The sequence below is a fragment of the Corvus moneduloides genome, chromosome 8 (assembly GCF_009650955.1).
Source record: "Corvus moneduloides isolate bCorMon1 chromosome 8, bCorMon1.pri, whole genome shotgun sequence".
Classification (NCBI taxonomy): Eukaryota; Metazoa; Chordata; class Aves; order Passeriformes; family Corvidae; genus Corvus; species Corvus moneduloides.
This window is the reverse complement of record NC_045483.1, coordinates 37,125,936-37,149,257: the sequence shown is the minus strand read 5'-3', so window position 1 is coordinate 37,149,257 and position 23,322 is coordinate 37,125,936. Positions and strand designations below refer to the sequence as shown.

Genomic DNA, 23,322 nt, shown 5'->3' with positions numbered 1-23,322 from the left:
AACCAAGTCAAACTTCCAATATCACACAGTTCAGTACAGATATTCCAAAAATTTAAATAATTTCTAGTACAAACAGATTACTACTTACCTAGATAAAAAAACAACTCTGTGAATACATTCTGATGGTCAATTTTCTATGATCACTGGAGCACAAAGTACAAATGATGTCTTTGCCTTCCTAGCTCCATTGTCCTAGTTCAAGTATAATGAAGCACTCAGTAACAAAAAAAATGCATTTATTCAGCTTGCAAAATGTAGTGAACAGAGATATTTTAAGGTTATTAGAACCACTCTCAATTGACCTGCTGTTTCAAATATCATCATTACATTACAGATAAAACTAGCACAGAAATTACATTTTCCCATATGTGACCAACTAAAGGTCAGTAAATTAGCAAACACAAAGCTAATATTCCACTAATAGAAATAAAAGCTCTGACTGTGCATACTTACCACCCATACCCCAAATTCCACTTCGATGTATGTTCGAATAAAAAACAACCAAAAAAAGCCTCAAATCAAATATATTTGTGCTCTTAAAAATGTATTTTATGATGACAAATTTCCCAACTGCAAGTCATTTTTCTTTCATGTGCAAGATACAAAGAAAAACATTTTGTCATCCTTTTTTATTTTCAAATAAGCAAGAAGAATGATCGTAGGAAATCAAGAATTCTTCTGCTTTTAATCTATATTTTAAGAACTGATTGCACCTGTCCAGCAATACTGGTTTTCCACATGCATAGTCTGAAGCAACTGAAGTGCAAGTTAATGGAAAAGTTACTTTCAGGTGTGAGGAGTTTACTGTAACATTCTGATATTGCAAATACACAACCTTAACAGACTCTTGTGATTATCTCCTCCATAGATGAATATTGGTGTGGCATGGCATTAACCTAATTGAAATCCTATATCCAACAACGGGCATAGTACACTAAATCCACTAGGCTAGAGCTAGTATAAAAATTAACTGCAACCCAGTTCTAAGTAGTACATGATGCATGGCTTTATTGAACATTCTGTCTACAAGACACATACACACTACTGGCAATTCTCTGTTAGAATGTTAGAACAAGTACTTTAAGGATATGCAGGAGTTAAGATTAAAAAATTAGCCAAGGAAAGTAGAAAATGTATTTTATTTATATGGAAAAGGCTACATCTGGATTTGTAAAAGGTCTGTGATGGTGTTATGTTGCCTACACATCAAAAATCAGTTGTGAATAGCAACAACACATTACATATCTTTCTACATACCAGTGCAATTAGTTCACATTGCAATGAAATTGAGTATGCAACAGAATCAAAACCAAGTGTTTCTCCATAATCAGCATACAAAGATTTAGAGCGCAAAGATCATTTTAGGTTTTAAGAAGTCTGCAGTCAGTCTTCAGAATATTCTAACAGGTGAAATACTCCAATTATTTTCACTATGAGCAGGTATATCTTGTCAATACTGTGCACAAGCAAGTCTAAAATTAAATGACTTACATTGTAAATAGAATCGTCTATACAGTAAAAAAAAATACAAATTATGTAACAGAACTAACAAAAAGAAACTTAAACACAGTTATGAAACAGACCATATACTTGAATGACATACAGACAGTATTCATCACATGAAAACAGCTCTTTTTCCAGCAAAAATAATTTGGTTGATTTACAACTGCATTATGGATCTTGTAGTCTGAAGATGCAGGTGTCCAACTCTTAAAAACTATAATAAATGTCTTCTGTAAAGCATACAAAGAGGATAAATATTCTTATCACAGTCATAAGGTTGTTTTTGGAAGTTTGCTCTCCCTTGCTCCAGAAACACACTTACATGGGTGAAAAAAAATTCAAGGGGTGTCACACTGAAACCATAAACTGTGCTCCACTTCCTTCTAATTTTGAAAAAAAAATAGAATTTACAGTACTCTGTGGTATATGAAAATGTCTTCAAAACTTTACATTGCATATTTCTGAGTCCATTCTCTTGCATGTCTGTTGTATCTGTACGTGCAGAAAGAAGGCATTACAGTGAAGAGCTGTTAGTGATACATTGACAATGGCCACGTATTTACTTAATATAGGTGTTATTGAGCTTTTCACCTCTGAGCATTGAGTCAAAGAACATTAAAATAGTCTAAAAGCCAAGAAGTATATACCCACTACACATTCAGTTTCTAAGGTCACCTATCACCTATTCAGGCTCAAACCCAACTTCATAGGTTTGCATTAAATTGTGTAGCATTGTGCATCCTTCATTTGTGTTTCACAGCTGGTTCCCTTATTTGCACCTTAACAGGAATTTGTTGTCAATTACTATTAAAGGCATATGCTATTATGAGTCTAACAAAGTTTACACACTTTAGTTCCATAAAATTCAGTAAAATTAACTGGGATTTTATTCTCCATTCTGCACTGCCAGCTGCATTTCAGAACTCGAAAAGAAAATTTTCCAAAAAGCATTTTTTACTAGGTTTTAAGTCTTGGGTCTTTTCCTTCTCGTATGAAGCTGATTATCTTATAATTCCATAATCCCAAAGGTAAATGTCCTTAGAGAGTTGATAACTTCCCCTCTGGTCCTTATATTTGCTACATTCCACTCTTCAGACTGGATTCACTTTCTTCTGAGTCATCCAGAGAGAAATGCTGACAAGTTTTTAAACATTTTTCTTAAGATCAGTATAGCAACTCATGTACTAATTGGTTTTCTTCTTAAGAATATGCTACCATACAAGTCTTTACATCTTTACTTAATAAAATACCCATAGATAAATGCTCAGGGGTAACCAGCCATATCTTTCATTTCCTAAATCCAAGACGAAACAAAAAAATTTAATAGGTGATCATCATAAGAAGATAAAGCTATAGTCAAGACTACACATTTTCTTACTTTCCCTAGCAAAGATAAAATTTTGAGGTTTGGAGATAGAAAACCATCCCTCATTCACTTCCTTCACAAACAGGAGGCACAACAGCTGAAATCACTAATAAGTAGGTGGGTAGAAAAAAGTTGAGCCACAAATGGGGAGAAGCTGATGCTCAACACCCTCAACTTGAACACTATCTACTTTGCAGAATGAGCTACAGAGTTCAAGCACTTGAGAAGTTACATGATTTGACTATACCAGACACTGAACTGTCAGGAAAAGGCCATTTTAATAATTCTCAGTCTAAGCAGAGAAATACTAGACCACAGACTTCTGTGTAACTTCTACATCACTCCTTTGCTGTCTACTGCTCAAGGTAAAAGCAATACTCAAATCTTCCTGAATTTGTGACATGGGATGAGCCACAGGCCCCTGCATACACTGCAAGAAGTCTTCAGTGGCTCAATACTAAAAAATAGGTACCAAACAACTCAGTCAGTTCAACAGAAGATCAAAAATCCAGAGGACTGCAGTAGTGACAAATAACTCATATTTGGGAAAATGATTTTTCATGCAATAAATCTAAGACGTTACACAAAAGTGCAAAGGTTTTATGTAACTAAGTACAAAATATTAGTTACCAACAGTTGTGTGTGCCTACAGTTTTCTAGTTGCCATCACCATTCTCAATATTTAAAAGGCTAATCCTGTAGAAATCTAGGAAAAGAGTATTGCTAAAGCTAATATAGAAGGTGCATAGCAGATAGCCATCTGCAAGTACAACACACACAATTATTTATGTTATACTCACTTTTCCTTGTCTGACTTGTAGATCTGTGCAATATCTGGTACTAAAGGATCATCTGGATTAGGATCACAAAGTAAGGAGCATATGGACAATAAAACTAAATAAAAGAGACACTAGATTAAGCAAGTTAGTTTGCTTCATTTCTGTAATCCTTTAATATATTCCAGTACACTGAAGGAGGGTGGTAGGAGGGAATTGGAAAAAGAATGCCTATTAGTATTAAGCTGTCATTTAACAGTTCTGTTCAGAAATGTTTATACAGCATCATTTTTCTAGGGCCTAAGTAAACAACACCTGATACAAGCCTAGAGAATTTGCAACCCATGGACCTGTACCTTTTGTAATGATCTCTCTCCCAGATCATAGCCTAGGAACATTAGCCAAACTACAGACTACACAGTTACCTGTAGATATTTGCTCAAACTATGCCTTCCATCTGCAGTTATTTAAAGTAACTAATGTTATTAATATTACATTGCCATGCAGTACTCTATTTGTGCATATCCTTTTCCATTTCTGTGCTGACAGTTATTCTCTCAATGATATGAACATTTTACCTAAGTGTGACTTCCATTTTGGGAAATACTTGATCAGCATTAAATACAGGTATTCACTTATAAGTTCATATTAATTTCCTGGTATTGAACTAAAGATGTTTGATTTTTTTCCCTAACATTTTCAGGCCATGCTTTTCAGGAAATTTCTGTTTTTTTACTCAGAACTAACATGCATACAAGAGCACACAGTTAAATAATTCTAAATATGTTGTGAAAGGGAACTTCATGATACAATAAGAATCTGCTGTAAAATACCTTTTTTCCCCGTGCTTTATCTTGTTACCAAAGAGCCCACACCTATTTTCAGAAGTAGAAATTTCAGCCACTTAAATACTGACTTATTTTAAGTGCCAGTAACATTAGAAAATCAGGTTAGAATACATGGTCACACCTATCAGAAGTGCTATAATATGCTGTAAATTTGCGATTCAGTTAAAAAAAGACTAGAAAGGAGAAAGTTCCATGAGTCACTGACCTAATTTCCAGTTTGGAAAATACATAATATGCAAGCAGGTTAAAAGCATATCAAATCGGAACACGAGACCAGCAGACTGCTCACTTTATAACCAAAGAAATGCTCAACAGGTAGAGATAGAAAAATGCGGAAGATCTAAAAACTTTATGAATTTTCAGTTGTAGATGCCAAGTGTTAAACCTAAGTGCCAATTTTCATTTGCTTAATAACTAGAAACAAGACAATTTTTGGATAGCTATAAAACAACTAATTTAAATGAAAAAATGATACCAATTACACATTGGAGTAATTCATGTCTTCAGCAATGACTTCAGGAAACAGTATTAGATTTTATACAGCTTGTGAGATTACTGCACAGGCCTGTAAGCATAAGAAGTTGGTTTTCTAAGGAGGTACAGCAACTGGACTTGCAATAGAGCAATTTCCATTGGACAAAGACTCACAATTTTTTCTTTGCTTGTACACCCAATGCAATGACACTTCTAAAAAAGGGCACATAGTTTAGAGAGCTTCCAAGTACATAAGATGTGATACAGCTTGACCTTTTGAGCCACATGAGAAATTTCTGTAATATGACTAAGTGTGCCTTAGCATTTTAAAGATGGGTGAGGAAAAACAACAGCACCCACATTTTAAGCAGCTTTTGAAGTGACACAAAAGAACTGCTTAACTGTTAGCTCAATGTTACAAAAATCTATAGTGCTTGTTGGGGTTTTAGGAGTTGTCCTGATTTTTTTTTTCCTCTTAAAGGAATTTTCCCCATAGGTGTTGCTAGGGGGACAAATTGCTGGGTACTTAAGAAAAACAAAAGAGGTGGCCACTCCTAACGCTGGAGAGGGAGGCTGTTTTATGTAGGCTGCTTTTCCTTCTGCCAGAGAAACCCCAGGATCCCCAGCCCGCCTTCCCTGCCCCGCTGGGAGCCGGGCCGTGGCTGCCCTGCCCCCACCATTGCTCTGAGCCTTTGCTACATTGTAGCCGTGCTCGGCCTGCCTGCCCAGACCTCCGGGGGATTCCCTGTTTGGATACATCTCATCTGCCATCCCGGATTTGTGCTCGTCCCTGCTGTTCCAGCCTGCCATTCCAGCCTGCTGTTCCTGAGGGTATGGCTGGATACCGGGATCGGCTGCCATGGGGTTTGTGAAGCCTTTGTTCCATTCCTCCCCGGGATCCCAGGCCACCAGTGCCGCGTGCTCCCTGAGCTCGCTCCGGAGCGCCCCCTGCAGCCGCGGGGGAATCATCGCACCTGCCCTGCTCACCAGGAGCCGCCAGCGCCCCTGCCGGCTGAGAGCGGAACTGCACCCGAGGGGAAAGGGCCTGACAGACGAGAGAGGCTGGGACTGGGTTTGTGGTTCTGTTTGCTGTTACTGCCATAGTTGTGTTGTTTGTTTGACTTGTTATACACATATAGATATATAATAGTAAAGAACTGTTATTCCTATTTCCCACATCTTTGCCTAAAAGCCCACTTGATTTCAAAATTATAATAATTCGGAGGGAAAGGGGGTCGCCTCTGCCGTTCCAAGGGAGGCTCCTGCCTTCCTTAGCAGACATCTGTCTTTCAAACTGAGACAGTGCTCAAATTTTGAGAAAGTTTAACTACAGGATGAGAATATTTTAATAAATCTTTTACTGATGACTGTGAAAAGAGCTACATTCTAAAATATTCATCTTACGAAAGAATGCAAACCACCAGAACAAATTATCTCATTTTAAAATAAAGTGAAATTAAGACCTTAGTCCACACAAGGATGCTCAGGCAAAACCCAAAGAGTCATCAACAGGCAATCATGTAAGCTCACACAACATTAGTATCAGGATTTCACTTTTACTTCCAAGTTGTGATTTTGATGCCCTGCTCATCAGTTTCTCCTCAGTTCAGCAGGCACTGAAAGCTATCGCATTTCAGGCTAATTGGACATTTATTATCTTACCCAACTTGGTTTAGAACATTTCTTTGCTGTGCATGCATCTTTCTGTAATGTGACACTCCCAATAAACTGCACAAGATCTTGGATCATAGCAAGAATTCCAATGGAATTTGCTTCTTCTGAAACATGCAGGATAAATGAGTTCCCACTGCTACCTTTAAGATAGTGCAATACACAAAAAAGTGCCATGGCAGTGTATGCAACTTCATAAATGGATTATCAAATCAGTGAGTTTACCTTTAGAAACAGTCAGAGCTGGTGACCATTGTGATCTCAAGATATCAAGACAAATACTCCCATTACTGTTTATGTTTGGGTGATATATTTTTGTGGTAAAAGCAATCTGTAATAAAAAAATAAATAGTAACCAAGTAACATCAGATTAGGGTTATTACATTTGTAATCCTTAACATTATTCCTTCCTTTACAGTCATGCCAGATCTGCCAACACAATTTTTTTACAGTCTTATCTGCATCCATGATGAATATGTATACTATTGCTCACCTTTCTGGTTTAACTTCCAAAATTAAGCCTCATAATAAACTTTGACCAAAACACTTTCTTTCCTTAAAAGAAAAGACTTACCTTTGGTGGTTTGAAAGGATAGTCTGTTGGAAAGTGTACTGTGAGAAAAAATACTCCCCCTTGATAAGCACTATCAGGCTGAGGAAAAAACAAAACAAATAAACCACGTTAATATATTTCAGCTGTTTTGGCGCTTCCCTTCCAAATGTAGATAACCTCCTAGAGAAAATCGATTTTTTCCTCAGCACACAGCCCACTATGGGCCATAAACTGGGAAGGCACAGAGGGAACTGAACCCTCCCACTGGCCTGCAGAGCTACAGTAGAGCCAACTGTGGCTACTACTGCAGCAGCACAACACAGTTACCGAGCACTGCCCTTCTGGGGAGAAAAAGAGAGGGAGATCAGTAGCTTCACTGCAATGAGGAGAATACGAAAACCAGAGCAGGTCCTCCAAATCTTGTCTCCGTGCAAGACCACAGCTGCTCTGATCTTCCTCCATCCTTAAGCTACAAACATACTTACCTTAAGAAGTGGTTTCTCTTTGCAGATGCAAAGAGTGCGATTTTTCAGCATAATTCAGTTCATCATGATGATATCAGGGAGTTTTAAAACATACAACATCTTTGTGACCTGTACAAATCTGTGAACATGCATTTTGTTAGAAAACATGTGCACAGGTTTACATCCAGGTTGCACAGAGTTAATAGAAATAATTTTGTTGTATTCATCTGTTGAAGAACTTTCATTTTTATTAACTAAAAAAGTGAGCTGGAAAGTCTTAATGCTAAGTGATAAAGAGCAGTTCTGCCATTTCTGGTTAAGGGAAAGAAGAAAACTGCTCTCATTACATGGTTTACAACAACAATGTAGGAACTCAATCTCAGCAAAGCCGAAGATCAAGGTTTTGGGTTTCCTTACGGAAGGAAAGGCAGACTGTTTTTAAGTAAAACCTTTACCTTGGAAATTAACAGTTTTAGAAATGACTATGTGACTGTAAAAGGCAAAGTTACAAATGGTTCGCTAAGCCATGTCGCCTTACAGGCTCAAAGTGCAGAGAAGACTGCATAGTAAGGCAGGTTATATTACCATCATGCTAAGTCAGCATTAGGTGACCTCAGAAGATTGCCACTCTACTTCCAATTAGGTTTGAAAGGACCTCTTGCTTGCATACTAAATGGGTTTTTCAAAGTTAAACTAAGCTGAAGATGAGACAAGTTCAGTGTCAAAAAGAAGGCAAAGTGAAGTCACTCTACGTTTTATGAGAAAGGTATATAAAACAAGTTGATGATACTCATAGACAGAAGAGCTTACCCTACTTCTGCACATAGGAAGTGAATTCTGAAGGTAAGATTTAGTCCTGTGCTTCCCTTGGGCCATCAGGAAACATACAGAATGTGCACCCCTAATTTCTTTTGTTATCAAGATAAAGGATTAATATCTGAAATCTTCTGTTCCTGTATCTCTGCAGATATGGCTGAGAAAGGTTGGCAAGAAGATGCTCATTCTTATCCTTAACTAGAGACATCTGAGGAACTTAAAGCAAAGAACAGAATATTTTCCACTGTAGAATATCAAAGATGAACTGCAAGCTGGAGAAGAAAATGGAATTTAAGCCAAAATTTATGTGCTAGTATTTCCTTTACTCATGTCATCAGAGTCATTCAGGATGGAGACATTATTGGTGGCAACCAGCACATAAGCTTTTGTTAACTCTTCGTCGCTGCTTTGCCATTCACCCTTTGGCAGTGCAAGAGGGCAAGAGTCAGAAGGCCTTGGTATGTGAAACACAGTTGTTCAAGAAAAAGGTCAAAAGCATTAGTATACTACAGAAAAACAGTTGCTGCTGGGCCATGGACAAGTTGGACAACAGACTTAGTTGTTGTGACTGATCTTTCACTACTTCAGAACAACTGTGCTGAAAATGGAGAACTAGTATCAAAGCAGACACATTTCCACTTTTCTCTACTATTTAATGCTGCATCTTAATGGATTAAGTATTATCTCAAAATTTCACCTCACATAGTGACTCAGCTCACTGTCTGAACTAGAGATTCTTCTTTCCAAATTATTAGATCTGAAAGGAAAACATTAGGAATACAAACTCCTTACCAGGTTATTAAGAAGCAGACCTTCCCTCAGATCATGTTGTTCTTTATTATTTTCTTTGCTAAAATTCTTCTCAGTTTTCCTTTAAAACCTTCTGCTGTTAAGCTTTTTTGTCATTTCTTACGTCATTACCTTGACAGGAGTTGTAATTTCCTCAACTCAAGGAAAGCACCTTTCTCACACAAAACCCAGCAAAAGCACCCCACTGCCAGCCTGCAGTTCGCAAAAGCCACATGCTTTTGCCAGAGCCACATCACGGCTATCGAATAAAATAAGCTCCATCTAAAAGCCCAAAAATTACCCTCTGCAACTCTGCTCTTGTTTACATTTACCAACTTTAATATTAGATTTCACCCACTCTTCCTCCTTTCAGATGGATGAATCTTCCAGAATTGATCTGACCATCTATGAAAAGCAAGCTCTTTACTGTGTAGCCCCCATCACCAACTCAAACACCACAGTTGACTAGTTAAGCACCTCTAACTTCATGAAGAAGATGGATTTTTGAAGAGTTACAGAAAGCAACTGGTACCAGATTACTAAGAACAGTATCACCCTGAAGTTTCAAGCTATACACAGCACAGCTGAATGTGGCTGCTGCGTTTACAGGAACTCAAACAAATCCTTCCATACCAAAAAGAGAAGCAAGGTGTAGAGGGATTCCTTGTGGAACAGGGGCATATGATAGCCCAGGAAAGTTTGGGCACCCCAGGGCTGCTGCAGGGGCACCCCAGGGCTGCTGCAGAAGCACCCCTGAAGGGCCCTCAGGCTGCAGATAGGCCAGAAAGACACCTGGCTGCAGGCAGCCTTGAACAGCCTTGGGAAAAGTTACATGCTGGTCGGCTCCGTCGCAGCTTAAGAGGCTGTCCCGTGGGAAGAGGGTGTGAAGCTTTGTAAAGTAGATATAAGTGAGTGTAAGTAAACAATAAAGGAAGAACGATGCTCAAATCATATCGGTGTCTGTATCGTGACTTTGGCCGGCTCCCCTGCGCTCGGAACCCCACCCCCCCCGCTAAACCTGGCGCCCGGAGAAGGGACTCGAGTGCTTTTTGCGCTTAATGCAGGTTCGCTTAAATGTGGTAAGACTCTGAATCATCATATTGGTGGTGGAGCCTGGGGAACCAGAGCGGGTGGTCTCGAAGCCGAGTAAAGCCGGAGGCCGTAGCTCGTGTGCCTGCAAGTAAGAAGCCATGGAGTACGAGGCAGGAACTCGTCTCCTAGCCAATATTCTCTCTAAGAGAGGTGAGACTATAAAGGATCGAGATCTTAATGCCCTCCTTACGTGGGCCCAGGAACATGGTTTATTGAGATACACTTCGCTTTTGTTTTCAACCGAAGTGTGGTGGGAAATTGGGAATGAACTGTGGCTGTCCACGATTGAGGGTGGAAAACAAGGGAAAGAAGCTAAAGCTCTCGGATTAACTTGGAGAGCAGTGACTAACACTCTCGCAGAGATGAAAGCAGAGAGGACAGTGGCCATGGCCGCCATAGAAGCTTTAGGGAGTTGCAGCTCCAGGAGTGGCGGCTCCAGGAAGGGAACAGATGGGGGCCTTACGAAGCCGCGGCCGGAGACCAGGGCGGAGTGCAGGGTTGCACAATTCTTTGGACTGACCGCGGGTAGACCGATTAAGGGAACAGCAGCATCTGTGCGCTCCCTGTGGGAGTTGCTGGATGCGGCGGGGAAATAAGTTACCCCTCCGAAGTCTGAGGGAGAAATGGCTGCAAAGATGGAAGTGCCGGTGCCCGACTCAGGGAGCAGGGCGCAGGTGAGCAGAGAAGAAATGAGCGGTCCTAGCTCCCGGCCGAAAGTGGCGGCGCGCCCCCCCATCCCCCGCCGGACAGCGGATCAATGTCTGATGATGAAGCAGCCTCTGCGACTTCGTCATCCGCAGAAACAGCACCAGCCAGGGGTCAGCCCCAAGAGGAGGAGAACCACAGAGAGATGATGCAAGAAGTAGTCAAAAAGCTTGCTGAATTGTCTACACGGCAGGACACGCTAGAGTCCAAGGCTTGCAAAATTACACCTTCAGCACCATGGCATCCCGTGGACCTACCGGTCAAGATAGCCACCAGAACTCCTACATTCCCGTTGGGAGGACCGGGCACAGTACCTACGGCCCCTCCCTTTCCTGCGAGGGGAGGTGCAGCCATTGCCTCCATCAGCCCTGACGGGGAGGACTGACCCATTGCGAAGGAGATGGAATGGAGTTATTCGTGATGCAATCATTGAGGGTGACTGGAATGTTGTGGATGCCCTTGCCTGTCCTGTACAGATACAAGGGGACACTGCAAAGTGGGAACCCCATGACTGGAAGCTCTTGCAGCAAGCCAAGCAAACAGTCACCACGCATGGCTTGCGGTCTGAAGCTACACGAAGCATTCTGCAGTTTATCTTTACAGCAGATGTCCTGTGTCCTAATGATTGCATCAGCATTGCACAATTGTTGTTAACCCCTTCACAGTTCCTGCTCAGGAGTGGATGTGGAAGCAGCTAGCACAAGAAGAAGCTAGTAAACACCAAGGTGACACACAAGACTCACTGTATGCGATCCAAGCTGACATGCTAACAGGGAGCAGGGCTTATGGAGCGACGGTGATGCAGCTGACCATGCCCACCATCATTCATCAGTTGTCACAGACTCTTGCCCACAAAGCCTTGTTGTCAGTACCTGAAAAGAAGAAGTCTCCCTCATATGCAGCAGTCCGACAGGGGCTGTCAGAGCCATATGGTCAGTTCATCGATCGTCTGTCAGCAGCCTTGAAGGATGCAACTGACCTCTCTGAAGAGCTCCAAGAGCAAATAATGTTCCAGACCCTTGCCTTTGAAAATGCTAATAGGCAAACTAAGACAATTCTTGCCATGCTGCCCCAGGGAGCAGCAGGTGCTACCTGTGCAGAACACTCATCTCAAACAGCTGCATTTACCGCAACACTGCAGAATGTCCTGCAACAACAGGGACAAGTCATTGCCGCAGCACTGACCAGAGGGGTGCCCAGCAGGTGGTGCCATGCTACGCATACAGGACCCCGAAGCGAGAAGGCGCAGTCAGCATCGGCTCCTGAGAAAAGTGACGCTGCTACTACAACAGCTGGAACTCTGGGACCTCTGTCCTGAGAAGCCTTGGGAGAGGCTGCAGACGCGGCTGAGTGAGGGGGCTGAGAACTTGCCAGATCCACCACTCTCCGTAGCAGGGGGAAATAGCGAGACCCTGTGACGAATATAACAGCTGCCCTGGGTGGTTGCTAGGGACTTGTGGGGGGTGTCAGGGAACCCTCTCCAAAGGCAAAACCAAGAAGGGGAGTTGCGTAAATTCTTGGGTATAGCACCAGACCCAGAGGTAGAGTGGGGAATTGTTTTTTGACTGTCTTGAGACAAGGGCATTGGTGGACATCTTCGATCGGCTGTCCGCCCATTTAGATCAAGTGAAGGCAGTTAATTTGGCTAGCATGTATGTTTTTACCTGGTGCTTCAGCAGCCAGGGCTCACGCAATTTAATTAAACTTGCTTGCTGGGCGAGGGATGAGCTAAACGTAACTTCACAGATGCTTGACGAGCTAAGCACAGATGTTACTAGTGTTAGGCATGCAGTATTACAAAATAGGGCAGCCATTGATTTTCTACTATTAGCTCATGGCCACGGCTGTGAAGAGTTCTAGGGTATGTGCTATATGAATCTTTCTGACCACTCTGTCTCAATTCACAAGCACCTCTCTGACTTCCAGAGGGGCCTACACAACCTTCGGGAGACAGACGACCCTATTGGAGATTGGCTTAAGGGTCTGGGTATCACCGGATGGCTGCGTACCTTGGTAGTAGAAGGCTGCCGATTGCTATTTGTAGTTATATTAGGCTTAATAGTATTTGGGTGTATTTTTTTCTTGCCTTAAAGCAGGGCTGAGAAAGATCATCAACCAGACCTGGGTTGCCCAAAAAGAAAACGGGGGATATGTAGAGGGATTCCTTGTGGAACAGGGGCATATGATAGCCCAGGAAAGTTTGGGCACCCCAGGGCTGCTGCAGAAGCACCCCTGAAGGGCCCTCAGGCTGCAGATAGGCCAGAAAGACACCTGGCTGCAGGCAGCCTTGAACAGCCTTAGGAAAAGTTACATGCTGGTCGGCTCCCCTGCTGCCTAGAGGCTGTCCCGTGGGAAGAGGGTGTGAAGCTTTGTAAAGTAGATATAAGTGAGTGTAAGTAAACAATAAAGGAAGCACGATGCTCAAATCGTATCGGTGTTCGTATCGTGACTTTGGCCGGCTCCCCTGCGCTCGGATCCCCTCCCCCCCCCCCCCCCCCCCGCTAAAGCAAGGTCTTACATTTTAATGGGCATGATTCATATACTTACAGGTCCCATAATAGTTGCTTGCCAATGAAACACTGAAAGTCAAAAGATACAACAATTAGAGATTTTCTGAGCCTTTTCAGAACTGAAATGTACTGAATGTACTAGGAAGAGCTTACAGTCATCTCCAACAGGTCCAGCAGAACAGTGGGCTGGTGGGTCTCGCTGCAGATCACTTAGTTCCTGCAAGAAACACAGAAATATTTGAAAGACATGAAAATCCATACCACTTGACAGCATCTCTCCAAAAGTGGGAACACAAACCAATTTTATTAAACCTGTGGGCATTTTTTGCGGTATCTTGATTAAACAATCAACACTTGAAATGCCCATTGAGACTGAAAAAGTTTTCTTGCCAGATGGCCTGGAGCTAACATTGTGCTAGAAATTAACATCTGAAAGAATTTAAGAGTTGCAACCAAGTTCATAGTTAACGTCAATGTACTTGAAGGAGACAAAAAAAAAATAGAGTTTCTTGATTAGTCTGTAAACTCACTGTTTAATTTAGTTAGAGGCTAATCTGATTGTTCTCTTAGCTTTTGATTTTACAAAAGTTTTTGTATTGTCCTAGTCTATGGACATCAGCTGAGCTAAACTGGCTCATAAAATCTTTGCAGCCTGCCTGGAGATGATATACGAACATAATATAAAGGGTCCTAACTAAACTGGGAACTAAAGGAAAAATATTAGCTCTACACCTTATTTATCATACTTTGATTCAATTCCCTGCAAGCTTTTTTTTTTTAATGACTACTAAAAACCTCCCAAGTTGAAACATATGCACTCAGAGAAGCTTTGGATGGTCAACTGATTTATTTCTTGTGCAGTAGTCCACACAGTCCCAAATAATTTAAAATTATTATGTGATTATACAAACCCAGCTCAGCTTTTCATCTGATTTATCATCACTATTTCAAACAGAAAACAAGATGGGCAGTAATGTTAGTTCATCTTCCTTGTTTAATTCAATACACTACTTTTGATGTCTGAACTTTTACTGTACTAACTTTTTCCAATTCTAGGCTGATAGGAACTGTGCTGCAGGAACTTTAATGACTACGTGCAAGTACTTCCTTTGAAATAAGTTGAAAGATGTGTGTTAAATCACTGTTTGTAAATAACTCACTTCCTTACTCAAAACCTCTGCATTTAAGTCAACAATAGACATAAGCAGGTCTGTGAGTTTACCTTAAGAAGTAACACCAGAAACATTTCCACTCAAAATACATTAGTCAGGGCAACTACTTACAAAATCAAGATTTAAACTGGAACTAAGTTTAACTCAAGTGTAGAATTGGTGTACTTAGTGTGATCAGACCTTACATACAATTTGAAGGGTTAAAAATCTGCACTTCTTGACTGCTGTGATATATTTTTCCATTTATGACATCAAGTAAATATTTTAACTCAATTTACCATGGACCTGACACCTAAATTCAGCCAGACTTACAGGTTCACTCTTGACCCTGAAATCAAAGAAGAGTACTGCACCATATCTTACTACTGCTCTGAAGTCACTTCTCACAATCCTTGTAATTGAAAACAAGAGAGACACTTCTTTCATATACTGAAATAGCTCAGATTGTCAATTGGCATTACTTGTCTGCACTTTAACTTTATTCTGTTGGTGACACTGTATGCTGATCCAGAAACAACACTCTGGGCTAGACTTTAACAAATAAAGGCACTTTACAAGCGCAGTTCCCGTTTTAATCAGAGGATTCAAATTTCATTAAGGAGTGATTCAGAGAACCAGCTATTTATGCAAAGCCAAGCTACTGCCACTACACACAGGGAGTCAACAAATCTCAAGTTTCCAGAAGTCACCAGAGACAAACATAACCAGCAGCAGAGGTGTTATAGGCACTGTTTTCTCTAATTTGCAACTCAAGATCTAACCTAACAAGAGAAGTTTAAGTCTTGTACACTCACTAAAAAAACCCAACCAAAACCAAACAACTACACTACAGTGTGCTAAAACTCAGAACTCAGACTAACAATCATGCATTTTATAACAGCCATTGTTGAGTATTAAATTCAAGGCAGTAACTGGAAAAATATGTAGATTAAACTTTTCAGAATATCTCTAAAGTATATGCAAACATTCCACATGCATATGAGAACTACCAGGCAAATTTTAGAGTTGCAAGTCTGAACAGTGCTTTTGTTGCTAGATATATTCATCCAGATCTTTACGTATCACAAACCCACACAAATTGGTTTTCTTTCATACGTACACATGTATTTAAGAATTAACAGAACTGGGGAACACTCCTTGGGTTTACACTTCAATTTGTTCAGGCTAAAAAGGCACTGACATTTGTTCATGATTAAAAAAAACCACCCAAACATTTTTAATTGTACATTATGAGACCCAGAACTATAAACTCTTGTTATTACTATTTCCTGACAATGAAGAAAAGGTTCACTTCAATCAACTTCACCAAATGAGAGCAATGTTCACAAATACATTTGGAGAGCTTTTGCAGCTATGAAACATAAAACCAGACCAAACTTCAAAATCAATAGAGCAAATTCAAGCTGTATTTTGCAACCATATGAAACCATAGTGAAGTTGATGTGGTTTCCATAGAAACTTCGCGGCCAGCACTGCCAGGCATGGTCACAGAATGCCTGCTAGTAGCTGCTTGGCAGTGGCCAGAGACTTGGCAGCAGCTCTCCCCGCTGCCCTGCGGCTATCCCACCACTCTTTGCAGCTCAAAGGCTGCGGGCAGCTCTTCCCACTGCCCCATGGTAACATGATCCAACAGTATGAACAGTTTGAATATTTACATACAGAAATTCAGATGAAGCTGTGATAAAAACAAAGAACTATTCAGCTTTATATTGTTGATTATGCTGTTTAAGCTTCGATTCAAAGCAAAATTATCTGGAGAGCTATAAGATTTAGGCTTCAAGCTTTCCTACACCTTTTAAAATGGTGCAAGGAGACACTCAGATGTCCCTGAGTCAGACTGACCTGCCAGTGCCCAGAACTGAACACTGCAGAACAAATGTGAGGCTCCTCTAAACACATGTAGAAAAACTTCTTCATGACTTTACATATTCACAAAAGAATGAGATGTTGAATACCAGAATTCTTTATACAAAGCACAGATGATCTTTACAAGAAGGCCAAAACTTTGCTTTGTCAAGGGACAAGGCTGAAGACTTACAAAGCTCAAGGTGCTGAAACCTCATCAAGAAGTGCAAGATAACTGCATGTGAGGCACTACACAATCAACTCTAGAGATTCCCCTGTAATTTTAAGTTAATTGGTTACAGCAGCTTTGTCCAAGTTTTATGGATTATTGTATTATTATGTAGCTGCATGACGCAGGTCTGGTCACTTCAAGGGTCTGTACAAATACTTTTAGTCACTGGTATAAAAAATGCTGGTGAAAGACATGTACACATGCTGACAAACAGGATCTATAGCTCAAAACAGTGCAGATTCATTTTCAAAAGAGAAAGTCACCACTACTAATATAGTGTAAACTGGTGCAAGATCTTTTATGAGAATATACAAACCCAAAATTCTGTCTGCAAGAGATGCATCAGAAGTATGAGTTATTTCAAACACTGGTGAACATCACATCATAAAAGCATCTCTCAACAGCTCCAACACATGCCACACTATCCCAGTACAGCCAGGATAAACGTGTATAGACAAAAATACCTAAGCTAGGGACAGTGGTAGGAATAAATCTTCTAATCCTCTCATACAAAATATTACAAGGTAGAATAGAATACTAATGGTTACCATACTACTGGAGATAGGCAAAGCCTCCAAATTACCACCTTCCCTTGCACAACAGACATTCCTGAACAGCTCTGTAGGCAGCATGAAGCAAAAATTCAAGGTTACAGCTGTAAAAAACAGGCTGTGGTAAGCTATAAATGTTTGAGACATTTCCAAATGTGCAGACTAATACCCATGGTCAAAGAATAATGCAGGATGTATTTCATAAAGTATGAATTTGAAGACTGCAAGGCCATTTTAACACTTACATGCTTGGTTAGCATCCAGGCCTCTCTCCCAAAAAGCTATTGGAACAACATTGCAAAGGATACTTTGGTGACAAGGAAATAAATGTTCTCAGCATAGCACTCAGGGACACCCACTGACTATGAGCATGAGTAGTTAAAAAACAAACAACAACAAAAAAGTCCTAAAAATGTCTTCTTTCAGTCTAAAAAAATTCAGAAAAAAAAAGACTGCAGATTATCTGAAGACCAAAATAAACTCCAGACAGCATCACTGAAAGCTATTTTCATTCTCCAATCAACACAAAACCACAACCAGAACCTTTCTCCACACTGTTATTTAAAATACAGATTTTTATTTGTCAGCTGTGTTCTTAATTTCTTGCACAAAATACACTATAGACCACAGACTCATTTCCTACCAACTCCATGAGTACACTGCTGCTTGGAACCATTTGTCAAAAAAACCCACAGTGATCACACATAAGACTTAGTTAATTCTCTGGTTCTTCACAAATTTGGTAAATATAAGGCACATATTTATCATAAGATTTATTGCTATAATGGTTAGCCAGTAATAAATATTCTATTTCCATACATTGTTTTAATGCAAAAAAAAAATAGTGCTAAATATGTAATATCACAGCTGAGGTTTTAAAAGCAAATTCAAACATTTTATGTTAGAGTCAAAAAAGTTTCCTTGCTATGTCCATTACCATCTAAAGACTGCAGGTTTAAAGTCAAAATCTAAACCACAAATATCAATAATTTTTATTTGAGTCGATTTACAATAACAATAGTTATTTTCAACATAAATTTTCAACTTAGTATATCCTGTTAGCCTAAGCATATATGAAACACATACTGAAACACAGAGACATATAGTTCATTGAAATAAATAAATGTTTGAATGCTTCTGCTCTTACTGAGTCATAGGAAAAAAACAATCAAGCATTATGTACCAATAAGAGAAAAACAACAGCTATTTTTAAAGCAGTGTTCAAATCTATCTCCTTTCTGGTTTCAAAATGTCTTCTAAAATCTCTTTAAGTCCGATTTTTTTTAATGCCTGTAACAAAAGTATGTACTGGTTTTGTACAAGACAGCCTGAGCATTAACAAGCACATCAAACTCCCACTGACACTGGAGGAGCACCCAGGTACAGGACTTATGATGAAAACAATCTCAGCTGTGATATGGAACTAACAGGATGGCAAACTCTGCAAATTAGGTACGTGGACAAAGAATTCAGAACAAGAACCCCAGAAAAATGGTTCTGCATAGGACAGATGGGCAGAACTGAGACCTACACACTATTCTGCAGAACCTGACAGTCTGAATTATTTTCCACCTTGCACAAAAGTAATGGTATCTCACTTTCCAGAGGTGGCAAGAATAAAGTCTTCTTTGCACAATATTCCTTCCCAACTAAAACCTACACTATTTGTTTTGCCTTCATCATTTGCAATATCTGGAATTTACAATGCTCACAAATATATGTTATTCTTTCACTGCCCCAAGGAACATCACACACAGTGCAATCGAACTTTTTTGACAGTGTAGAAATACAGTGCCTCTCTTATACAATGGCAAAGCAAAGCACTGACCAGGTAAATGAACACAGGCTCCTCAGCTTATGATGAGTAGAATCCCCCGACCCTAAACTCTCTGAGGAACTCTGAGATGACTTTGTCATGGAGACACTGCTGACAGCTGTGCCTGCAGAGCAGGGCTTCATGTCCTCACCATTCTTCCACCTCCAGCACTAAGATCAACATACTTCCACCATGTGCAGTGATCAGCTTCTTCACTGGTTACTTAGATGCCCATTTTTAAAGAAAGCTCCTGTAGTGGTTTGGTCCAAAATACTCATTACTGTTTATCTTCTGTGAGATAAGAATTAGGAGAAATGCAAAGCAGGCACCAAACTTGAAAGAATATAGAGAAGTTTATTAACAGACCTAAAAGAAGAAAAAAAAATTATACCACCTTCAGAACTCTCCTCCTCCCCCCACCTTCCTCCCTTCTCCCACTGACAATGTAAAAAAAACAACCTTTAAGATGTTGTCTGTTTACCACTTCCATAATAACCTTGTTCAGTCCATTTAGAAAGAGAAGTCTCTTCTTGCTTGTGCTATGTAAATATTATCACAACGAGACAGCCGCCCACTTCCAAATATTGTTCAGTCCATTTAGGAAGAGGAGTCTCTCTGCTCGCACTGAGTCCCTTCCCCCGACTTGCAGCTTTTCCCGCAACTGCTTTCGAGGGTGCACTCTTGAAGTTTTTTGGGGTACAATTTTAAGGCTGAGCCGTTCAGAAACAAAAACAGAGGCCCTCCTCCTTCCCTGGGAGCAAAGGGTCTTCCTCATCTTCATCTTTAGGACTATCTCTGGGAGCATCTCTAGGAACTGAGGTTTCTCCTTTCCCATTTGGAGCAAAAGTCCTCATCTGATCCATCTCTCCCTGTCCAAACTTCTCATGCAATTACAGCTGTGTCAGCATCTGCCTATCTCACCACAGGTGCTTTTGCTTACGAGTTGAACACTCCACCCCCCGTATCTTCATGAAATTACAACAGGATACTTTGATATATCATAGCTTCACAACAGAATTTCAGCTTTAAGCATCTCCTCTCTCTCTTCCCTCAGGTTTTCAGCTCTTCACAGCAATAAAAGGGTTAATCTCACCTTGGTCTTGCAGCTTTGCAGCAGGAATGTTGAATTTTTCTTATCGCAGTGGAGAGGGGGGAGAGCCGAGCCGCTCCGGCTGCCCACGGCAAGGCAGTGGGGGGGGGGGGGGGGGGGGGGTTTCCATGGCTGGAACAGGCCCATCGGCTCCAGGATGGCCGTGGCCCGACCCGGCCTGGCCCAAGCAGGGCCTGGCTGGGCCCGCTGGCCCCCACACGGGGCCCGCAGCCACCTGTCCCAGCGCTGGAAATGAGAGAGAGCTTGGGGGGGAGTTTGCCTATTCTTAAATGTGGATCACAGAGGCGGTCACAACTTTAAGTGGCTTAGAGAATTGTCCATATTCAAACTGGCCAGCTGATAGGTTCTATCAGGTCCCAGAGGAAGCTGTAAGCACCCCTTAGCAAGGACATCCCTTCCGGGACTATGCTTGCTAACCTATGACAGCTCCCAAGCGCAATACGTCTTTCTGTAACTGGGGTACAGTCTTGGAAGTTCACATGCTATCCTCCTTTGAGGAGTCCCTTGAGGACAATCAACCAAAGGCAAGATGCAATGACACAGATCCCAATGGCAATACTATTTAGAAATCAGTCCCAACCAGTATGACAAAAAAATATGTTTACTAACATGTTGACGTATTGTAGCTTTGCTTCCTTTGTAGGTGGTGTCATACTGAACACACAAATTATCAAAATTACTGTGAGCAAACACTCAAGCTTGCCACCAAAGTCCCTTACCTTTGTTAAAGCACAATTCTGAACCACCTAAACCCGCCCAAGCTTAACTTCAGACAGAATGTCTAGACTGACGAGCTCCCAAGCAAAACCACTGTGTTTGCTGAGTGTTTTGTTCTCCAAAGAATTCCTCTAGGCACTCTGTGAAACCACATTTCCTCTACTCCAGATCTTATCCCTTTCCTATCCCTGGGATTCAACATAACTATCAACCTTTACAGCCAGTCTGAAACACCAGGAAAGTAGATGAGATAAATAGATGAGATAAACACACCAATATACAAATACATTTCATCTACCATTAAACTTCCAGTTCTGTGATTTTTTGGGAAAAATTTATGTATTACAGACACATCAAAGCAGTTTGTCTTTTCAAACTTCTCCCCTTCATTATAAGTTTCCATTTGAAACAAACCTATTTCCTTGCCATTCCCTTTTCTCTTCTACTTCTCCAGAGATAGGCTGCTAGCCAAATCCCTCTAGTAGAATTTTTTTCTTCCCCTGGAAAGGCAGCAAAGAGTGATGAGGGTAGTTAACGAAAAAAAAGAAAACCAGCAGTAGTCATTTCTGCAGCAAACTAGAAGCAAGCGGTAACTAGTTCTGAATTTAATCTCAACTCTTCTTGGAGGTCCTCACCCAGTTCTGGGTAGAAGTTATTGTATAACCAGAAAATCTCATAGCACCTTGCAGTCAGCAGGTTGGAAAGCATCGCTTCATTTTGAAAGAGTAGAAACAGAATTTAATAAAGCAATCATGATGAAAGATACTTTCATAAAATGTCTAACCATAATTTCACATCTATCAATGTTCTTAAATGCCACATTAAAGAAAATTGTGGCTTTCCAATATGTATGAACATCTCTAAAGCAGAAAGAAAAGTTACACAGGGAATGTGATAAAAGTATGAAGAATAATCCTCTTCTAGCAGGATCTCATTTGGAAAGCCACAAACCACCACTCCATCTCAAAAATACTAGATTACCAGACTTTCCTATTTGTCTGTTTGCTTTAGCAGAAAGAAGCTGAACAAGAAGTGGAAAGAGATAGTATTTAGAATAATCGTTTTCTTGAAACATGAAGGTAAGGAGATGTTCAATAAGAGGTGGGAAATTAAAATGGCAACAAAAGGCAAACCATTCCTATAATATGTAGAAGCACAACAAAGTTATTGCTAAGGAAAACCACTGCAGTTATTTTTTAATATTTGATATAATGGTCAAATGCAACATTCACGACAAATATGTGATATGAAGGAACAAAATGTCCCTTAATTGCACTACCTGTAAAGGCATAAGCTTTGCAGCATGAGACAGGACTACCAACTTCTGGTAGAAATCCATCCAAATAAGTTGGTACCTACTGTAGGGTATCCCAAATCTGCCTACTGTGGGGTTAATCGGTCACTATAAAAACCAATTTCTGCAATACCAGTGGCTTCCGAGAGCAAAAGGGAATCCTGAACAAGAAATTATAGCACCGTCACATAACCACGGTAGCACTAACGCCAACTAAACATGGCACATCAACAGCAACCAAACACCACGGATTCTGTTTCACGGCCACGGCACTAACCTTAACCCCCCTCCTGCGCTGGTCACCCTCGATACCTCTCTGTACTGTACAGTGATCAGCTCAGCCTTGCCAAACAAAAGGAAACTAGGAATTCACAACTTGAACCAGGCAATTTACAAATATCAGCCCAAAACACTACAACTGGGATACGTTCAAAGGTCAGACCAAAAACTATGCTGACAGCACTTCTTAACCCAGGCAACAGCCAGCCGTGCAAAACGGCAACGCAACGTTCGGGAGACTGATGCCCCAGCGCCTCTGCTAAAGACCCCCCATTAGGACCTCGGCTTTCTCCGCTCCCGCACGCCACTTGGAGCATCGCGGCTGGTCCACAACCGGCGCGTTAAAGCACCGACTCGGGATGCGGGGCCTTCAAAGAGGCAGAGAGTCCCGAAACCATGAGGCGGCCGACGACAGCCCCTCTTCTCCGCCTCACACCCACTCTCCTTCCCCGGCTGCCGGCGAGGGAAGGACGGGTCCTGGTGGAGAAAGAGCGCGGCAGCGGCTGCCGCGATGCCTCTCGCTGAGCCCGCTCAGGCCGCCGCCACCACCTCGGGCAACAGGGGGGCGGCTCCGGCGACTACCCTAGGGCGGGGGGCCCTTTCCGCCCCCTCCCACGGCTCGGCCCCACTCACTTTCTGTATCCGCTTCAGGGCCATGGGAAGGCGCGGCGGGAGCTTGGGGCGGGAGCACGGCCGCGGCGGGGCGGGGCAGGCGGCGGGAGCGCGCGCCGTGGAAGC

At 41.3% G+C, this 23,322-nt stretch overlaps 1 protein-coding gene across 9 annotated transcripts; it reads right to left on the bottom strand.

Annotated features, from left to right (window-relative positions):
• Positions 1-988: 988 nt before the first annotated feature.
• UBE2D1 (ubiquitin conjugating enzyme E2 D1) lies at positions 989-23,322 on the bottom strand. Of its 9 annotated transcripts, XM_032117185.1 has the most exons (10): positions 23,218-23,262; positions 21,426-21,511; positions 13,721-13,784; positions 13,605-13,636; positions 11,801-11,929; positions 7,677-7,794; positions 7,213-7,290; positions 6,864-6,969; positions 3,670-3,763; positions 989-1,995 (listed from the first exon to the last, which is right to left on the bottom strand). In XM_032117185.1, exons 6-10 carry the CDS (start codon positions 7,725-7,727, stop codon positions 1,950-1,952), a joined length of 375 nt encoding a protein of 124 aa, XP_031973076.1. In that variant the 5' UTR covers positions 7,728-7,794; positions 11,801-11,929; positions 13,605-13,636; positions 13,721-13,784; positions 21,426-21,511; positions 23,218-23,262; the 3' UTR covers positions 989-1,949. The 9 variants fall into 9 exon arrangements, with proteins under 9 accessions (XP_031973076.1, XP_031973077.1, XP_031973073.1 ...); XM_032117186.1 differs by lacking the exons at positions 21,426-21,511; positions 23,218-23,262 and adding an exon at positions 22,583-23,164; XM_032117182.1 differs by lacking the exons at positions 21,426-21,511; positions 23,218-23,262 and adding an exon at positions 19,196-19,328.

Coding starts and splice junctions, on each gene's coding strand:
- UBE2D1 (XM_032117187.1), bottom strand. CDS start 17,627: ATGCTAACCAAGCATGTAAGTGTTAAAATGGCCTTGCAGTCTTCAAAT. Junction 13,785..14,352: donor AACTTGGGAGGTTTTTAGTA/GTCATTAAAAAA, acceptor TGTTTCTTGCAG/GAACTAAGTGATCTGCAGCG. Junction 13,637..13,720: donor TGGACCTGTTGGAGATGACT/GTAAGCTCTTCC, acceptor TTTGACTTTCAG/TGTTTCATTGGCAAGCAACT.